The 20,991-nt window shown below is 44.0% G+C and overlaps 1 protein-coding gene across 1 annotated transcript in view; it reads left to right on the forward strand.

Moving 5' to 3' along the window:
• Window positions 1-20,991, forward strand: part of ITGA8 (integrin subunit alpha 8) — a 244,324-nt gene that overhangs the window by 191,560 nt on the left and 31,773 nt on the right. The window contains exons 23-27 of the mRNA XM_073677424.1: window positions 6,875-6,955; window positions 10,063-10,168; window positions 11,568-11,726; window positions 14,776-14,907; window positions 19,494-19,607. Of these exons, the coding sequence (XP_073533525.1) occupies window positions 6,875-6,955; window positions 10,063-10,168; window positions 11,568-11,726; window positions 14,776-14,907; window positions 19,494-19,607 (592 nt within the window). The remainder of the gene's footprint in view (window positions 1-6,874; window positions 6,956-10,062; window positions 10,169-11,567; window positions 11,727-14,775; window positions 14,908-19,493; window positions 19,608-20,991) is intronic.

Consider the following 20,991-nt stretch of genomic DNA (forward strand, 5'->3'; position numbering starts at 1 on the left):
GAATGTGACCGCTCTGAACCGCTGCCGCCGCTAGAATGACAGCATAAGCGGGTTCACCGGAGTTCAGGCAGCGCTGCTCCGGTTAGCTGCTTTACGGCCCTGCTGTATCGTGAGAAATTCCCACGGTACAGCAGTGCCGTAAAGGAGGTCTCCGGAGCTGCGCTGCCTGAATGCACTCCGGTGACGTGTTCCCGGCAGCGTGAGCTTACAGCAGCCATGACAGCTGTCACCATCTCCAGATGTGACAGCTGTGCATGGGAGATCAGCGCAGGAACGTGGACAGGTAACTATTATTTTTAGTAAACTAAGAATTAAATAAAATTGTGTGTTTTATTTCAAATAAATTATTTTTTTCTGGGTGTAGTGTGTGTTTTTTCTTTTTAACACTTTGTAGGTTAGTAATGGGGGTGTCTTATAGACGCCCATCATTACTAACCTGGGCTTCATGGCAGGTGGCGCTGACATGAACCCCACCACTATTACCCCCTGCCACCGCACCAGGGCAGCGTGGAAGAGCGAGGCTAAGTGCCAGAATTGGCGCATCCTATGGATGCGCCATTTCTGGGGCGGCTGACGGCTGGTGTTTCTAGCCTGGGAGGGAGCCATTATTCATGGCACCCTTCCTGGGCTATTAATATCAGCCCCCAGCTGTCTGCCTAGCCTTTGCTAGCTATTAAAATAGGGGGGACCCCACGTCATTTTTTTTGGGGGGGTCCCCCATTTTAATAGCTAGTAAAGGCTAGGTATTCAGCTGGGGGCTGATATTAGTAGCCTGGGAAGCTCCGTGGGATTTACCCCCTTCCCAGGCTTCAAACATTTGCCCCAGCCGTCTGCTTAACCTCCGCTAGAGACTAAAATTATGGGGGATCCCACGCCATTTTTTTTTTAAATAAATCCTTTATTTTAACACTAAATGACATTTGAGTTAATAAAGATGCAGTCCCTAAATTATTATTTATTTTTTAATTAATTTTTCCCAAAACTTTTGACGTGGGCTTTGCTATATTTTTGTATGCCAGCCAGGTACAGCATCCAGCTTCTATGAACGCGCCATTTTCCGGGGCGGCTGCAGACTGCAATTTTCAGCGGGGGGGCAGAAAGCTTGGGCCTCCCTGCGCTGCAGATTCCATCCCCCAGCTGTCTAGTTGTACCTGGCTGGACACAAAAATAGGGCGAAGCCCCACGTTTTGTTTTTTTTAATTATTTCATGAAATTCATGGAATAATTAAGAAAAAAAGGGCTTCCCTATATTGTTGTGTCCAACCAGGTACAAATAGGCAGCTGGTGGTTGGGGGCAGCCCGTTCCTGCCTGCTGTACCTGGCTGAACACAAATATAGTGCAAAGCCCCACGTCAATTTTTTTTTAATTATTTCAGGAAATTCATGAAATAATTAAAAAAAAATTATGTGGGGCTTCGCCCTATATTTGTGTCCAGTCAGGTACAGCAGGCAGGAACGGGCTGCCCCCAACCACCAGCTGCCTATTTGTACCTGGCCGGACACAACAATATAGGGAAGCCCTTTTTTTCTTAATTATTCCATGAATTTCATGAAATAATTAAAAAAAAAAATACGTGGGGCTTCGCCCTATTTTTGTGTCCAGCCAGGTACAACAAGGCAGCTGGGGGCTGGAATCCGCAGCGCAGGGAGGCCCAAGCTTTCTGGGCCCCCCCCCCGCTGCAAATTGCAGTCCGCAGCCGCCCCGGAAAATGGCGCGTTCATAGAAGCGCCATCTTCTGGCGCTGTACCCAACTCATCCAGGGCCCTGGTGCGGTGGCTCACTGGGTAATAAAGGGGTTAAGGCCAGCTTGGCATTATCAGCTGGCCCTAAGCCCGAAATTCATGGGGTCACGCCAATATTAGACATGACCACCATGAATTTCTAGTAAAGTATTTAAAAAAAACACAAACACCCAGAAAAAAGTCCTTTAATTGAAATAAAGACACAATTCTTTATTGTTCTAAATTAAACCATACTTACAGTCACGCCCATTCCAGCTGAAGCCAACGATCTCCTGCAATAAAAGAAAAATAATAAACCAACATCATCCTTACCTTTTCATGGTTCCCAGGACAGCTTCAGCTCTGCTACATCGAGATGACAGGTTGGACCGCAGCAGAAAGCTGCCATCCAGCCTGTCATCCCGCAGACACTGAGAAGCGCAGGCATGCTTGCGCTCCTCAGTGTCTCGCTGTGACGGCATCCAGATGAGCCGAGGTCATGTCCAATGAACTCAGCTCACCTCATGCACGTCACTGACAGCGTGGGAAAATTCTCCTGCACTCAGCGCTTCAGCGTGAGAATTTTCCCACGCTGTCAGTGACGTGCATGAGGTGAGCTGAGTTCATTGGACATGACCTCGGCTCATCTGGATGCCGTCACAGCCAGACACTGAGGAGTGCAAGTATGCCTGCGCTTCTCAGTGTCCGCGGGATGACAGGCTGGATGGCAGCGTTCTGCTGCGGTCCAGCCTGTCATCTCGATGTAGCAGAGCTGAAGCTGTCGTGGGAACCATGGAAAGGTAAGGATGAGGTTGCTTAATTATTTTACTATTATTGCAGGAGATCGTTGGCTTCAGCTGGAATGGGCGTGACTGTAAGTATGGTTTAATTTAGAACAATAAAGAATTGTGTGTTTATTTCAATTAAAGGACTTTTTTCTGGGTGTTTGTGTTTTTTTTAAATACTTTACTAGAAATTCATGGTGGTCATGTCTAATATTGGCGTGACCCCATGAATTTCGGGCTTAGGGCCAGCTGATAATGCCAAGCTGGCCTTAACCCCTTTATTACCCAGTGAGCCACCGCACCAGGGCCCTGGATGAGTTGGGTACAGCGCCAGAAGATGGCGCTTCTATGAACGCGCCATTTTCCGGGGCGGCTGCGGACTGCAATTTGCAGCGGGTGGGGCCCAGAAAGCTTGGGCCTCCCTGCGCTGCGGATTCCAGCCCCCAGCTGCCTTGTTGTACCTGGCTGGACACAAAAATAGGGCGAAGCCCCACGTATTTTTTTTTTAAATTATTTCATGAAATTCATGGAATAATTAAGAAAAAAAGGGCTTCCCTATATTGTTGTGTCCGGCCAGGTACAAATAGGCAGCTGGTGGTTGGGGGCAGCCCGTTCCTGCCTGCTGTACCTGACTGGACACAAATATAGGGCGAAGCCCCACATAATTTTTTTTTAATTATTTCATGAATTTCCTGAAATAATTAAAAAAAAATTGACGTGGGGATTTGCACTATATTTGTGTCCAGCCAGGTACAGCAGGCAGGAACGGGCTGCCCCCAACCACCAGCTGCCTATTTGTACCTGGTTGGACACAACAATATAGGGAAGCCCTTTTTTTCTTTATTATTTCATGAATTTCATGAAATAATTAAAAAAAACAAAACGTGGAGCTTCTCCCTATTTTTGTGTCCAGCCAGGTACAACTAGGCAGCTGGGGGCTGGAATCTGCAGCGCAGGGAGGCCCAAGCTTTCTGCCCCCCCGCTGAAAATTGCAGTCTGCAGCCGCCCCGGAAAATGGCGCGTTCATAGAAGCTGGATGCTGTACCTGGCTGGCATACAAAAATATGGCGAAGCCCACGTCAAAAGTTTTGGGAAAAATTAATTAAAAAATAAATAATAATTTAGGGACTGCATCTTTATTAACTCCTCAAATGTCATTTAGTGTTAAAATAAAGGATTTATTTTAAAAAAAATTGATGTGGGGCTTCGCCCTATATTTGTGTCCAGCCAGGTACAGCAGGCAGGAACAGGCTGCCCCCAACCACCAGCTGCCTATTTGTACCTGGCCAGACACCACAATATAGGGAAGACCTTTTTTAAAAAAATTATTTCATGAAATAATTAAAAAAAAATTGACGTGGGGCTTCGCACTATATTTGTGTCCAGCCAGGTACAGCAGGCAGGAACGGACTGCCCCCAACCACCAGCTGCCTATTTGTACCTGGCCGGACACAACAATATAGGGAAGCCCTTTTTTTCTTAATTATTCCATGAATTTCATGAAATAATTAAAAAAAAAAATGCGTGGGGCTTCGCCCTATTTTTGTACCCAGCCAGATACAACTAGGCAGCTGGGGGCTGGAATCCGCAGCGCAGGGAGGCCCAAGCTTTCTGGGCCCCACCCGCTGCAAATTGCAGTCCGCAGCCGCCCCAGAAAATGGCGCGTTCATAGAAGCGCCATCTTCTGGCGCTGTACCCAACTCATCCAGGGCCCTGGTGCGGTGGCTCACTGGGTAATAAAGGGGTTAAGGCCAGCTTGGCATTATCAGCTGGCCCTAAGCCCGAAATTCATGGGGTCACGCCAATATTAGACATGACCACCATGAATTTCTAGTAAAGTATTTAAAAAAACACAACACCCAGAATAAAGTCCTTTAATTGAAATAAACACACAATTCTTTATTGTTCTAAATTAAACCATACTTACCGTCTCGCCCATTCCAGCTGAAGCCAACGATCTCCTGCAATAAAAGTAAAATAATAAAGCAACCTCATCCTTACCTTTCCATGGCTCCCACGACACCTTCAGCTCTGCTACATCGAGATGACTGGCTGGACCGCAGCAGAACGCTGCCATCCATCCTGTCATCCCGCAGACACTGAGAAGCGCAGGCATACTTCCACTCCTCAGTGTCTGGCTGTGACGGCATCCAGATGAGCCGAGGTCATGTCCAATGAACTCAGCTCACCTCATGTACGTCACTGACAGCGTGGGAAAATTCTCCTGCACTCAGCACTTCAGCGTGAGAATTTTCCCACGCTGTCAGTGACGTGCATGAGGTGAGCTGAGTTCATTGGATATGACCTCACCTCATGTATGTCACTGACAGCGTGGGAGAATTCTCACGCTGAAGCGCTGAGTGCAGGAGAATTTTCCCACGCTGTCAGTGACGTGCATGAGGTGAGCTGAGTTCATTGGACATGAACTCGGCTCATCTGGATGACGTCACAGAGAGACACTGAGGAGCGCAAGCATGCCTGCGCTTCTCAGTGTCTGCGGGATGACAGGCTGGATGGCAGCGTTCTGCTGCGGTCCAGCCTGTCATCTCGATGTAGCAGAGCTGGAGCTGTCCTGGGAACCATTGAAAGGTAAGGATGATGTTGCTTTATTATTTTTCTTTTATTGCAGGAGATCGTTGGCTTCAGCTGGAATGGGCGTGATGGTAAGTATGGTTTAATTTAGAACAATAAAGAATTGTGTGTTTATTTCAATTAAAGGACTTTATTCTGGGTGTTTGTGTTTTTCTTTAACTTTGACTATGGGGTTAGTAATGGGGGTGTCTTATAGACGCCTCTCCATTACTAACCTGGGCTTGATGTCATCTGGCATTATAAACTGACATCAACCCCAACCCCATTACCCCACTGCCACCGCTACAGGGCAGTGGGAAGAGCGAGGCTAAGTGCCAGAATTGGCGCATCCTATGGATGCGCCATTTCTGGGGCGGCTGACGGCTGGTGTTTCTAGCCTGGGAGGGGGCCAATATTCATGGCACCCTTCCTGGGCTATTAATATCAGCCCCCAGCTGTCTGCCTAGCCTGTGCTAGCTATTAAATTAGGGGGGACCCCACGTTATTTTTTTGGGGGGGTTCCCCCATTTTAATAGCTAGTAAAGGCTAGGTATTCAGCTGGGGGCTGATATTAGTAGCCTGGGAAGCTCCGTGGGTATTACCCCCTTCCCAGGCTTCAAACATTTGCCCCAGCTGTCTGCTTAACCTCCGCTAGAGCCTAAAATTAAGGGGAACCCCACGCCATTTTTTTTTTAAATAAATCCTTTATTTTAACACTAAATGACAAGTACAGTAATCAACACTGTCACTGTACTTCATATATATGTGACTGACATGTTTCTATCTATCTAATCTATGTGTGATTCTCTATTCCTTCTATTCTAAATTGTCGGGTACAGATGCTGAATTGCCGGCCGGCTTTTTTAAAGAGACGGTGCACGAAAACACTAATATTTTTTTAAATAAATCCTTTACACTAAATGACAAGTACAGTAAGCAACACTGTCACAGTACTTCATATATATGTGACTGACATGTTTCTATCTATCTAATCTATGTGTGAAGCTCTATTCTGTCTATTATAAATTGTCGGGTACCGCTGCTGAATTGCCGGCCGGCTTTCTTAAAGAGACGGTGCATGAAAACACTATTATTTTTTAAAATAAATCCTTTACACTAAATGACAAGTACAGTAAGCAACACTGTCACAGTACTTCATATATATGTGACTGACATATTTCTATCTATCTAATCTATGTGTGATGCTCTATTCTTTCTGTTGTAAATTGTCGGGTACCGCTGCTGAATTGCCAGCCGGCTTTCTTAAAGAGACGGTGCACGAAAACACTAATATTTTTTAAAATAAATCCTTTACACTAAATGACAAGTACAGTAAGCAACACTATCACAGTACTTCATATATATGTGACTGACATGTTTCTATCTATCTAATCTATGTGTGAAGCTCTATTCTTTCTGTTGTAAATTGTCGGGTACCGGTGAATGCCGCTGATGAATTGCCGGCTTTTCATGTCATTCTACATTATTCTTAGTTGTTTTACTTCATGTAGAATTAACCTACAAGGAAAGAAAGGGTTTATTTTCATTCCGATATTTGTGTCCCATTGACTTGCATTGGTTTCCGGTATCGGAATCGGCGATATCCGATACTTTTTGGGTATCGGCCCGATCCAATCCGATACGATATTTCCTGATATCGGAAGGTATCGCTCAACACTAATCATTAAGAATTATTATATCGAATTCTTAAAATGTAACACCAGCTAAATTCTCTACAATTACAAAACATTCTGTTGTTGTTCGTTATTTGACCCTAACAAACTTTTTTTTTCCAGTTCTAACAAGGATAATCCCAACAGCAACTTTGTCAGTCTGGAAATCTTCATCACTGCCGTGTCCCGGGTGGAGATCAGGGGGTGCGTATCTTATTTTTTTTCTTCTACGTTTTGATCATTATTTTTTCTAAATACATATCTATACTTGTTAAATCTTGACACCCTGTAGCCCCCAACACCAACACCCCGCAGGTCCCGCAGCAGCCGCAAGTAAATAGTGCATGTCCCAGAGCTCCATACATTGTGTAGTGGCCGATCGTAGGTATTTGAAGTGAGCAACATGAGTGGATGTAGAAAAGTAGTATGGCCACTTATAGGCCCTATTTCTTGTAGAAGAAAATGACTGAAACATCAGAGTTTTTCAAGGTGTCCAAAAAAGAAGTCCGAATTGCTCTGAAAAACTGCCTAAAGGGGACCTTACTACTTATATGCATATTCTGAACCATTTATATCACTGAATATCAATATCAGGAAATGTATAGCCCACAGAGGGTTTTAGAGAGCAGACCTATGTAGATCTCTAGTACGGCTTCATGTTTTTTGATGACAGCTGCGTTATCCAAGTCATAGTGCCACATGTGGATACCCACTATCAATGCAAATCTTGGTCCACTGGTTGAAGTAAAGAGGTTATCTGGGTATTCAAACATAATAGTGCTGACCGGTATAAAATAGATGAAGAAATCACCTACCCACTAACTGTCTGATATTTATTCAGCAGCGTCTTTATGAAGTAACGTCTAAAAGTCATGTAGTATAATGGTTTCACTATTTTTACACTGTGATGAGGAGGATTTGAGCTCAGGGTAGTTAGATTTGGCACTTTGCCAAAAACCCTTATTGTCTCCAGTTTTGTGAACAACCAAAATAACATTTTGGGGTTATTTTTGACCCCATCGCCGTACCTGTACCTTATACTGTTTATATACATTTGTAGAAATTATGCTGCTGTAACTATCTTTAGGGGCCATTGGGGCATATTTTATATCCACCTTGGAAACTCCATAATATGTAATCCATATCCTGCTTTGGGCTGGTACTGTACCGCCTTATGTTTAAGATTTCGTACCAAGGTTTCAGACTAAATCTGTGAGTAATACAATTTTAGCATGCCCCCAACAAATGTGTTATGGTGGACAAGCAGTTCTTCTAGTGCCTCATGGAGATATCATATTACACCTCTAAAGTGTCTATTGCTCTGTATCAAGGACCCATAGGGACTGTGTGTCCCTAAATACAGGCTCTATGCATATGGCAAGACTGTGTTCACGGTCTGTAAAAATCACCATATTAAATTGTAAATGGTGCAACATTTCTACATAAACAATCGAATTTAAGATAATAAAAAATGTAGCAACCTTTTAAATAGTCTCCTATTGTTTTGTGTACAGCAGATCCTCATCAGGCTTACATATCTCCATGGAAACAGACTACAAACAAGCTCAGTGTAGTCTGATCCTCACATTGCCATCTATCTGTCTGGTCCTTCTTACAAGTCTACCAAATGTATGTTAGTAAGAGCAAGGAGGGCAGGTCGAAACACTAATGCAGGATCAAACTACACAGTTTTGTTTTGTAGTCTGTTACCATCGAGTGTTTGTAGTCTGTTACCATGGAGATGCTTAAGTCTGCATAGGAACCGTAGACAAAAAACAATAGAATTTGTATTTAATTGAGATTATATTCAAAATGACTTTATATTTTCATTTTTAATTTATGAAAATAGTAAAAAAAATGACTGTGATACCTTTTAAAGCAGCACTCAGCTTCCTCTGGCAGTCTCTTATAAAATGAATGGTCAACGTGTGGACCACTCCATGTAAATCTGGCTTTTGCATAGATCTCAGGATTGCTGGGGGTCCGAGCAGACAGATCCCCATCGATCAGTAAGTTATAAGTCTCAAGGTTAGCGGATAAAATTATGAACACGATGGATATTACGACCCTTACTATAGGAATCCCGTAACAGCCCAATATGTATCCATTTCAATACTATCGAAAATGTACCAAGACTTCATGGAAAGACCAATAAAGGAGCAAATCCTTAAAAACTGAAGTTAATAAGGCTTACTTATCATATGGGGCGGGGGAATAGCAGTCTCCGTCTTGTTTGATAGCATATCCAGGCTGCTGGAATATGCTGCATCTGCTTTTTTTCCTTTCTCAGTGCGCAGACGGAGCCTTGGACTTTGGTGACCTCCAGGAACGTGTTAGTAAATCCAAACAGCATGTGCTGCCATCACTTACAGTAAAATGAAACAGGTTCCTTGTTCCCGGGAGGAGGATAAAATTGGAGACTTCTTCATCTAAAAAGGGGGAGACCAATGGAGAAATTAAGATACTTAAAAAGAATACAATATTGGGCTACAAGGCTCGTATTACTTCTCGAACATCTCCATAAAATAGCACCGATCTTTACAACGTGGCTTTCATTGCGAGGTCATAAAATCTCAGGACCTAGTTTCCATCATCTGCTGTATTGTAAAGAGATTTGAGTCCATGACCTCAGACAATATACCCTGCTAGGAATCATTAGAAATACTGTATTTCCTCATCTTAACCTCTTTTTTTTTTTTAGTCCTCCCAAACCGACCGGATTCTGGTCTTCTGGTTAGTGTAGTAGCCTCAACCAGGAAATCATGGGAGGAAATAAGTGATTAGGGATAACCAGCTACAGTTGTGTAAACTGTGGGATAAAGAGAGTTTCTCAAGATTTTGCAAATGGACAGCAATTTTGCTAATGGAATCCTTGAAGTCCAGCTTCCATCTTTGATTTCTTGCAGGGTTACCCCAATTTATCTTGTATCTGGGAACCTTTCCGATGTCAGTGATTACATTAAATGGATATCTGTACTTTGTCGCCGGATTGGATGAGACAGGATATACATTACAACACTCTCTAGATGTGACCCTTCAAAAGGAACATGTGGATTTTCTGCATGTCATGATTAATAGGATCAGTTACTATGAGCTGGTTTCCATATTTTGCACTGATTAGGACCATCAAGTCTAAAACTGTTGTATGCAAGTTGGAACTATGGTTAATTCATACATGGTAGATTCTGTTGCTGAAATATCCCAAAATCTATGAGCTTCCATCCCCCCAAAAATCCCATTTAGATGAATAAATCCTATATATATAATTAATACTAACCACTTATATTAATTTCTAAATATTTTTCATGTAGAGTGTCTCTCCCCCCGCAAGTTGTCCTACCTATTCCTGACTGGGAACCCAAGAAAAAACCGACAGAAGAAGTGGAAATAGGACCCTTAGTTCAACACATCTACGAGGTATAACTCAGCTTACAATGTAGCAGTAAACTTAGATGCAATGAACACTTTTGCACAGATTTTTTTTAAATGTGTAATTGCTCCTTAAAATAGTCTTCATTTTCTACTGTTTTGCTGCAGCAAAAGTCTGTAAGCCCTTTATCTAGCTGATTGATCCTCAAAAATGTTACAAATCCTTCCTGCTCATGATGCCTCTCTCTGCTCTCCCTTTTACTTATCTCAGTGATAGAGATAGCAGGAGGGAAGAGTAAGGGGTTGTTCATAGATTTTAAAAGCCTTTCCCAAGAAGACAGCATGTTCAGTCTTGGAGAGGGCTGATCCAACAGGTTATAGAAAAGGAGGAAAGCAAATGAAGAGGAAGTAAGTGCAGGATAGAAGCTGTGCTGCTATAGGAGCTAATGAAGACACTAGCACCCTGCATACACACAAAGCTCACATTCAACCTATATTACCAAGAGAGAAAATCCCACAAGAGAAAAGTCTGAAGCTTGCATCAGGCTTCATATCAGGGGGTATGAAAATGAATGAAGGAATGAAGGCTGAAGCTTGCAATTTTATTTAAAGTATTTATTTATTTTACTTGCTTATATAGTCCCATTAATTGCACAGCGCCTTACAGACATCATCATCACTGTCCCCATTGGGATCACTATCTACATTCTCTATACGTATGTGTTTGGAATGTGGGAGGAAACCCATACAAACTACTTGCAGATGTTGACTTTGGTGGGATTTGAACCCAGGAACCCACTGCGGCAAAGCAACATTGCTAACCACTGAGCCACCAAGTATTCACATATGTACCAATGTATCCATGTTAAACGTGTCCATAGTCTTTAAGGGTATGTATACTTTTGCTACTTTTTTGTTATTGTACCAAATTTCTGCAATATAATCTCCTACCATTTTGTGTATACAGCTCCTATGCAGATCAGTGTGCTTCCATGGTTACAGACTACAAACTTTGTCGGTAGTCTGATCTCACAATCAGGTGTTACTGCACCTCTTCTGGCTCCTGTTTCTTCTAGAATACAGACAAAAAGAAATCTAGCGGGATCAAACTACACATGCGTTCTGGTTGTATTCTGTAACATTACAGGCACAGTGATCTTTTTTTATACTTTATAGGCATTTAAAATTGTTCCAAAAGTCTGCACACCCTTTCAAAGTACTTTTCACAATATGGGACTTATGGCACCTCAACTAAATATCCCAAAATGTGACATTTCTAGTGTCTCTCTGATCTCGTGAATGAAGAATTCTTAGTCCTGGTTTTCATCGGAGAGGTGGTTATTTGGGTACACAATCCTCATCCACTGAAATCAATGAGAGTCTTAGAAAGAAAAACGATAAAAATACAATTTGTAATAAAAAAATTTTTTTCTGTTTTTGTTTTAAGCTGCATAATATTGGACCAAGTGCAATAGGTGAAACACACGTTACTGTGGAATGGCCTGTCCTGGACAAGGAGAAGTACCTTCTTTATATATTTAACATTGAGACAGAGGGTCCCTTACAGTGTCAGCCAAACAGTGCAATTAACTCTTTGAAAATTAAGGTATGTTACAAAGACAAATTCGCGACATATCATGCTTAAAGAAATTCTAACAACCAGACAACTTCTTTTTTTTTCAAAGGAAACAACACCAATAATTAGCTGATCACTATGATCGCCACTTTGAAATCCCTTCTGACCATAAAATTCCCCTGCAGCAGCTCCTATAGGCAATATGTGGTATTGCATGACACAAATTTAAATGAATGGAATACATAACAGTGCTGAGTCCTCCAGAGCAAGAGTTACTCCACTTAAGCTGCCATCCGCTAAACATTATAGACAGGTTTCCAAGTGTTGGAAAACTTTTTTTTTTATCATAGGTCAATATTTTTACATTTTGTATTCACTTGTCTTTGAATATTTATGATCACCCCCTTTAAGTGGAGCATTTCTGACAGTTTCCCATAGAGTGAGTCAATAAAAGTCTTCTCGCTTATGCCATGGATAATACCCGGATAATCCACGTTGCTCATGGATTAGATGTTCAGCGGTGTCAGTATCCTTAAATTTCTCTACAGGGATTGAGATTAAAACTTTTGCAGCTTTCTCGATACGGTAACTTCACCACAGGGTCCTATTTGTCTCCGCGCTTCTCTACTTCATGTACGGCTTTGCCACCCGTGGGATTTATGAGATAATATCCTTCTATTTTCTGCCCCATATGGGCTACACATGTGCGGGTTTCCGTCTATCCTGTCCAGGGATAATTCCTTTACTGCTAGCAGCCGTTAGTTAATTTCCCTCGTACATTTCATCTTTTATTGAAGTCGCACTAATGGAACAGAGAACGAATTTTCTTTCCTTCCCGAAAATTAGAATGGATGGTTTATAGGGCACAATGCTGATTTACTAACATTTAATAAGAAAAAAAGGAAGATAGTTATATATACAGTACCGACCAAACGTTTGGACACACCTTCTCATTTAAAGATTTTTCTGTATTTTCATGACTTTGAAAATTGTACATTCACACTGAAGGCATCAAAACTATGAATTAACACATGGGGTGCTACGCCAGATGACCTGGCCTCCACAGTCACCAGACCTGAACCCAATCGAGATGGTTTGGGGTGAGCTGGACCGCAGAGTGAAGGCAAAAGGGCCAACAAGTGCTAAGCATCTCTGGGAACTCCTTCAAGATTGTTGGAAGACCATTTCCGGTGACTACCTCTTGAAGCTCATCAAGAGAATGCCAAGAGTGTGCAAAGCAGTCATCAAAGCAAAAGGTGGCTACTTTGAAGAACCTAGAATATAAGACATATTTTCAGTTGTTTCACACTTTTCTGTTAAGTATATAATTCCACATGTGTTATGTAGCATCGGCATCTCTGCCCCCTGCCAGGCAGAGACGCTTTCTCTCTCACCGCCGCGCTCCCTGCCGTGTGTCCTCCAGTGCTCCTCTTCCTGCTTCTACCGGCGCACGCAGCTTCCCGGGCACTGTGCTTAGGGCGCGCGCGCGCTCCCTCCCTCTTGAAGGGGCCGCGCGCGCCGCCCTAAGGAGTCCCCGGCCAATTGCCGGAGGTCCTCCCATATATAAAGCACCTCCTCCAATATGGAGGTGCCCAAGCAATAGTTGATGCACAGTGTACTCACCTCTGCTTCAGCCCTCAGGTCCCACTGCTAGCCTGACTACTAGTCCTGCCCGCCAGCCAATCAGTCCAGTCCGCCAGCCTGACTACTCTCCAGCCCGACAGTCTGTCTTCCGTTCAGTCCGCCAGTCTGTCTATGGGCCGCCTGCTTACCTGGAAGCACCTGCTTGCTACCTGCCGTGCCTACCTGGAGGCTCCTGCTTGCTACCTGCCGTGCCTACCTGGAGGCTCCTGCTTGCTACCTGCCGTGCCTACCTAGAGGCTCCTGCCCGTCACTTGCCGTGACCACCTGACAGCCTACCTAGAGGCTCCTGCCTGTCACTTGCCGTGACCACCTGTCTGCCTACCTGGAGGCTTCTGCCCGTCACTTGCAGTGACCACCTGACAGCCTACCTAGAGGCTGTCGCCTGTCGTGTCTGCCAGTCCATCCACCAGGACCACTCGTCAGCCTGCCTGCTGTGCCCATCTGCTATACCGGTCAGTCCTAGCCATCTGACCCGTGGGAGTCACCTGCTCCCTTACAAGGTCGTCCCCTGAGTAGCACCTGGTCCCTCTGCTCGGTCCCTCCCTGGTCACGGAGTCGTTAGCCGCCGTACGACCTAGGTCGGTCCGAGTTGATACTTAGTTACGCCCCTCTGGGTCCCTCCTTGCACCGCAGCACAGAGGTTCCACCACCCAGATTCTCAACATGTTAATTCATAGTTTTGATGCCTTCAGTGTGAATGTACAATTTTCAAAGTCATGAAAATACAGAAAAATCTTTAAATGAGAAGGTGTGTCCAAACTTTTGGTCTGTACTGTATATATATGTGTAGGGCGGAAGAGTGACTCACTGAGGAGCTAATATCGTGAAGTCTGGTTGTGACCCCCATATAGGACAGAATATAAATCCAGGATTTACATGGCCTCGGCTTCTAGACGCAAGATGCCTGATGCCGTATGGTCTTTCCCTGGAGATATCCACAGCTGGAATATAGCAGGGGCTACTGAGGCTATAGCTTTGGGGTCTCCACCACTCGGAAGCCCACATCATCCTACCCCCACCATGTGCCATTTCTAAAATATGAGATAAGCACCATTATATATAATATAATTATATATAATTTAGTAACTCTTGATCCAATATTTCTTTAAAGAAGACCATTTGCCATTGATATATTTGCTCAATGACCTCCAAACCCCCGTCACTCCCAATCTGGTTTTGAGTACACGCTTATTATTCTAGTATCAGTTTTAATTACTATTTCATTTTTGAAGTTTCTGGCTGTTTATGTGAGTTTTTGCTTTACTGAAAATAGTCTACCATCAAAAATTTGTACTCTTGCCCCATTTGATTACGAGCAGTCATCATGGGATTCGGTACATGAAATAAAAGTTCCATTTTGGAAGGTTTCAGACTCATCACCTATCAGATTATCAGACATTTCAGTTTTCTAATGCTTTTATTGATGTCTCTTTAGTCAAGTGAACCTGAAGACACTCCAGAATTAGCTGCTTTCCTACGAAATTCCAGTGTGTCTCATGCTGTGAGTCGAAGAGACATAGCGATGGCTGAACCTCTGAGGCATAACCCCATTTTAACTAAACTACTGGTAAGAATATGGCATCATATGGTAAGAACGCTTGTTCAGCCGAAAGCTATCTTCCCCGATCTCCCCATAATCATATAGACTCTGATATCAATTACATGGGAGGACTAACATTAGGATAGCTTGATTGTAGAGTTGGACCTTGTCCTTCAGCAATCTATGGCCACTGGTTGGGAGCCCTGAGAATCGCCCCTTATATCCCCGGTATCTGTGGCTCTCATTTTGATTAGCCAACCGTACTCAACATCATCGTTACAGCATGATGCACATGTGACATTGTGCTAAGCCGGCTAATCAAAAGAAGAGCCGCAGAGGAGGCACCTGTAAAATAGAAGGTGGTTCTCGAGGATCCCATTCAGCAACCACAGAATAGTGACATGGCCAATGGACCAGGTCTTGTGAATCAATTCACACCAACTTTATGTTATAGCTTCGCATTTGAAGAATTACACATTAGGACTGCTGAGAAGTTCCTCCCTGACTTGGAGATACCAAAGTGTTTTGACTTGGCTCAACCCTCCTTCTCGCGTAGACCTAAATGTTCATCCTTGGCCATGAAATTTGTGGGAACTCTGCAGAACGTTCTAAAACATCATTTCATGAACAACTTGTTTAGGTTGCCCAAAAATGCACCTGGATAGGTAATTATAGTCAAGTGCTCTGGCATCTCAGTGTCTCGAAGGAAACACCATTTGACCAAAAAGAGCACATGAGCCCTCAGTGTTTCCTCTACGTCTTGGTAACTTGGTCACTTTGACTATCACGTAGACATAAACACGCAGTCTTAGGTGTCTGGGGCAGAAAGTTCATAAAAGCCTTTTCACTTTCGGAAACCTCTGCAGAATATTCTGAAAGATCATTTTTGGCAAAGATTGTATGCTAAAATTATGGTAATGCCCCTTTCAGAGTAGACAGTTCATTTTATGTGTAGGTAACCCTAGGTACATGATTAGGTTTATGCTAGCTGGAAGGTTGATTATGGTCAAACAACACCAGGACCAACGGCATTTGTCAACTTGGCTCATGGCACCCAAAAGACCCCTGAATTTTTCCTCCAAGACATGAATGGAACAAAGCTGTTCAACTCATGCTGCTTGACAGTCTTATAGAGTTTGAGTGGAGGGCAAATGCGACACCATTACTCCATTCCAATGAGGGGACATGGGATGGAAACTCTCAAAATTAGTGGGAGTCTCAGTAGTCGAAACCCCACCGATAACTTGTTATTATTGGATACTCCATCAAGATCCTGCATAGATTACCTGACAATTCATATGTAGACATACAGAAGGCAGGCAGTAGGATAAAAAATAGTCAAAAACCTTCAGTTTTTCCATGTCTTGGAGGAAACATTTGACCCTTTGCCTGATGGCTCCCAAAAGTTTAAGACTTTTGCCTTGTCCTGCTAAATCAGGCTACCGCCATGTAGTGTCTCTGAGCAGTTTCACTCTCCTGTATCTGTTCATTGGAACAAGTGTGACGTTTCCATCTCTTGGATTTATGAAAGATTGAAGGATACACATGTTGTTCAAGTCGTTAATAAGAAACACATTTGATTATTTGCTCCAGGTCATTGGCTTGTTTTCTCGTCTGGAAATATTTTTTGTTCCCATTTTTTTTTGTAATAGTTATTGGAAGATCTTGTAATTATTTTGCTGGCTTGGTCCATAAATCTGTTGTAGATAAGAAGAATACTTTTCTAGCATACCAAAACAGAAGACAAGAGAGACATTTCTAAGGAAAATTGTTTCCAACAAATTAGATAAAATTGTTGTTTCAACATTTATACTAAATCTCACCTGGCGACCTGTGGGTCTCGCTTCAGAAGCCCCCCCAAAAAATCTGAAATTTTCACCAAACTAAGCTCCAGGTGCCCTCAACCAAATTTGTAATGCACCTAAAGTAAAGTAAAGCTTCCTAACCTGAAATTCAGGTGTTGCCTACTAAATCCAGTTGGAATAGTAGATTGTAAATGGTGGAGAATTTCCCCTTCTATTTCATGTTATTGCCATTTTTCTTGTTAAAGTGGACACAGAGGCCTACAGATAATATTCAGTATATGCTCATTTTGTCTAAAAGGAAAAAAAAATTACAGGCTAAAAAGTTTCATCCAAAATTTAGCAAAATTTTGCATCAAAATTTTCAAAACTTGTCTTCCTTCCTTACAGTAAAGAGCAGTCCAGAAAAGTGAGCTAAAGAAAGCATTTATGTTATCCCTAATTACGCATATGTCTTACCTCATTTAGCAGAAGTAAAGATTTTATTAAAAAGATATTAAGAACAGAAAATGCACAAAAGAAATAAAAATTCGAACAACACCTCCTTTAATCTCCTTCTTTTCTTTGATCTTATTTTTTACTTATATTTCAATTTATACTGAGAAATATATAAAGAAATCTTCTGCGCATGTCTCAGCCATGCCTCCTCTCCTCCGTCTCATTGTCCTGTGTGTGGCTATAAGACAACTACTTGCAGCAGGAGCCTCTCCCCTTTTCTCTGTCTGAGGGGCTGGAGCTTCAGCTATTCTCCAGCCGAAGATGGAACTGATCATCAGGAGAATAAACCCTTGTGTTCTCTTCTACATTTCTGCAAGACAAACTGATCACGTAGAAATGCTGCAGACCAACAAACAGCAAGAGAAACTAGTTTAGAGTTTATAAGTTTAAAGCTTCTTTCAGGAGCATGTGACTCTTAGCAAATTAGGTGAAATCAACTACCCTCTTTTTTATGGTTACAAATAGCCCATTATTAATAAACTAGATGGTGGCCCGATTCTAACGCATCGGGTATTCTAGAATATGTATGCGGCCGACCGGGCGCAATCAGCAGAGCGGTGTTTAAATTTGGCGCCAAAATCGCTGATTGGTCGAGGCCGGCAACCGTGACCAATCAGCAAAGCGGTGTTAAAATTTGGCGCCTATATCGCAGATTGGTCACAGCCGGCGGTCGCAACTAATCAGCAGAGGGGGGTTTAAATTTGGCGCCAATAATGCTGATTAGTCGCGGCCGGCAACCGCGACCAATCAGCGATATTGGCGCCAAATTTAAACACCGCTCTGCTGATTGGTCGCGGTTACCGGTCGCGAATAATCAGTATTATTGTCGCCAAATTTAATGCGACTAATCAGCAGAGCGTTGTTTAAATTTGGCGCCAATCTCGCTGATTGGTCGCGGCTGGAGTCCGCGACCAATCATCAGAGCGTTGTTTAAATTTGGCGCCAATCTCGCTGATTGTTCGCGGCTGGAGTCCGCGACCAATCATCAGAGCGTTGTTTAAATTTGGCGCCAATCTCGCTGATTGTTCGCGGCTGGAGTCCGCGACCAATCATCAGAGCGTTGTTTAAATTTGGCGCCAGTCTCGCTGATTGGTTGCGGCTGGAGTCCGCGACCAATCATCAGAGCTTTGTTTAAATTTGGCGCCAATCTCGCTGATTGGTCTTGGCTGGCAGCCACGACCAATCAGCAGAGCGTTGTTTAAATTTGGCGCCAATCTCGCTGATAGGTCGCAGACACCAGCCGCGACCAATCAGCACAGCAGTGTTTAAATGTGGCGCCAAAATCGCTGATTGGTCGCGGGCAGCGTCCGCGACCAATCAGCACCGCACTGTTTAAATGTGGCGCCAAGATCGGTGATTGGTCGCGGACGCTATTTAAATGTGGCGCCAAAATCGCTGATTGGTCGCGGGCAGCGTCCGCGACCAATCAGCACCGCACTGTTTAAATGTGGCGCCAAGATCACTGATTGGTCGCGGGCGGAGACCCGGTCCTCACCAATCGTATTGGTGAGGACCGGGGAGCGGAATCGTATTGGTGAGGACCGGGGAAGCTGCGCTGCCTGTGCGGCTACTTCCCGCCCCGGGAGATGAGCGGCTTCTCGCAGCAGAAGTATCCCAACCCGCAGCACCGCTCCCCGGTCCTCCCTTGACACCCTAGCCGCATGGAGGTCAGCGCCGCTGCCTGTGCGGCTACTTCCGCTGCGAGAAGCCGTGAGATGAGCGGGCGCTCCAGCAGAAGTATCCCGACCCGCAGCGCCGCTCCCCAGTCCTCCCTTGACACCCTAGCCGCATGGAGGTCAGCGGCGCCGGCGGTCGGGGTCCTTCTGCTGCTAGCGGCCGGGAGATGAGCGCCTCGCGCCGGTCATCTCCCGGCTGCATCGCTGCTGAGCTCCGTCCCGCAGATGAGCCGCTAACGGCCGCCATCTTTTTTCTGAAATCCCGCGTCACTGATTGGCCGCTGCCAGACCAATCAGCGACGCGGGATTTCCTGGACAGACAGACAGAAAGACAGACAGACGGGATAAGACGATTATATATATAGATGTAGGGAGTTGTGCCCCCTTATTGACCACTATAGACTAATATATCATTAAAGGATGTGTTTATGCGTTTTTTTTTCATTTGGTCAGCCTCTTTGCTAAAAACAGGTCCTGCAGCTCAGCTCCTACTCACTTCAGTAAGAGCTGATCTGCTGTTCTCAGCAACAGCCACTACGCAGTCTACGGAGGTCCTGTGTGTTACACCCCCAACAATCTGATATTGAATATGCATGGAAGCCCCCTTTAATGTATTTGTGTATTTTTCTCATTGCAGAATTGCACCAATGTGAAATGTTTAACAATCTCCTGCAAAGCAAAGGGATTAGGAGGCGCTGAACGGGCAGTGATAAAGATACGATCCCGGATATGGGCAGAAACATTCCTCCAGGTAAGTCCAACCAAACTCAACATTTTGGTATCTTTTCTCCTTGTTTGTGAGTTCTTTTACTTTTCTTTCCACTTTCAAAAAACAAACTGAAATTGTAGAAATAACAACTGCAACAGTGAAACATAAGAGAACACCAGCAGGCTTGGACTGGCCCACAGCAGAACAGGAGAATCCCCCGGTGGGCCGTACTCCACCTAATATGAGAAATAGTTGGTACAAGAGATTTGTTTCATTATGTACAGACTAGAGCAGCATCTCATCACCGTTTATTATTATATAGAAACATAGTCAAATTTGTGAATGAGGGTAATGTGATATTTGCATGTAGCTGAACAGTGGGCCACCAGAGTCAGTGTTACTGTTGGGCGCTTGCCACTCCAGTCCGGCACTGGACACCAGTATGATCGGTCGGATGCAGGCTTATAATTGGGGTCCAGAAGCTGTAAGTTATGCATCTGGGCACCACTGTAAATTTGAAGATCTACCCCTTTCCCACAAGGTAATAAGTCGGGTCAATCTTGAGTGACTCCAACAGTTCTGTCCATTTATGGCTAACTCTGCCAATACTCTACAATGGGTATCTACTATTCTTATTCTAGACCATTCATGTCAAACTCTGGCCCGTTGGCCAAATCTGGCCCTCAGGATGATTATATATATTTGGCCCGCGACACCAGAACCACCACTCCTATGTGGGGCCATTATTCTGTATGAAGAACTTGGTGGGGCCCATAATACTGTATGGAGGACTATGTGGGCCATTATTCTGTATGGAGGACTATGTGGTTCCCATATTACTGTATGGAGGACTATGTGGGGCCCATTATTCTGTATGGAGGACTATGTGGGGCCCATTATTCTGTATGGAGCACTATGTGGGGCCCATTATTCTGTATGGAGGACTATGTGCGGACCATATTACTGTATGGAGGACTATGTGGGGCCCATTATTCTGTATGGAGCACTATGTGGGGCCCATTATTCTGTATGGAGGACTATGTGTGGGCCATTATACTGTATGGAGGACTATACGGGGCCCATTACTCTGTATGGAGGACTATACGGGGCCATTATTCTGTATGGAGGACTATGTGGGGCCCATTATTCTGTATGGAGGACTATGTGGGGCCCATTACATTGTATGGAGGACTATGTGGGGTTCATTATTCTGTATGGAGGACTACGTGGGGCCCATTATTCTGTATGGAGGACTATGTGGGGCCCATTATTCTGTACGGAGGACTATGTGGGGCCATTATTCTGTATGGAGCACTATGTGGGGCCCATTATATTGTATGGAGCACTATGTGAGGTCATAATTCTATGTGGAGGACTGTGTGGGGCCATTATTCTGTATGGAGGACTATGTGGGGCCATTATTCTG

This window comes from Phyllobates terribilis, unplaced genomic scaffold (genome assembly GCF_046119375.1).
Source record: "Phyllobates terribilis strain yellow unplaced genomic scaffold, ASM4611937v1 Scaffold_4__5_contigs__length_816908805, whole genome shotgun sequence".
Classification (NCBI taxonomy): Eukaryota; Metazoa; Chordata; class Amphibia; order Anura; family Dendrobatidae; genus Phyllobates; species Phyllobates terribilis.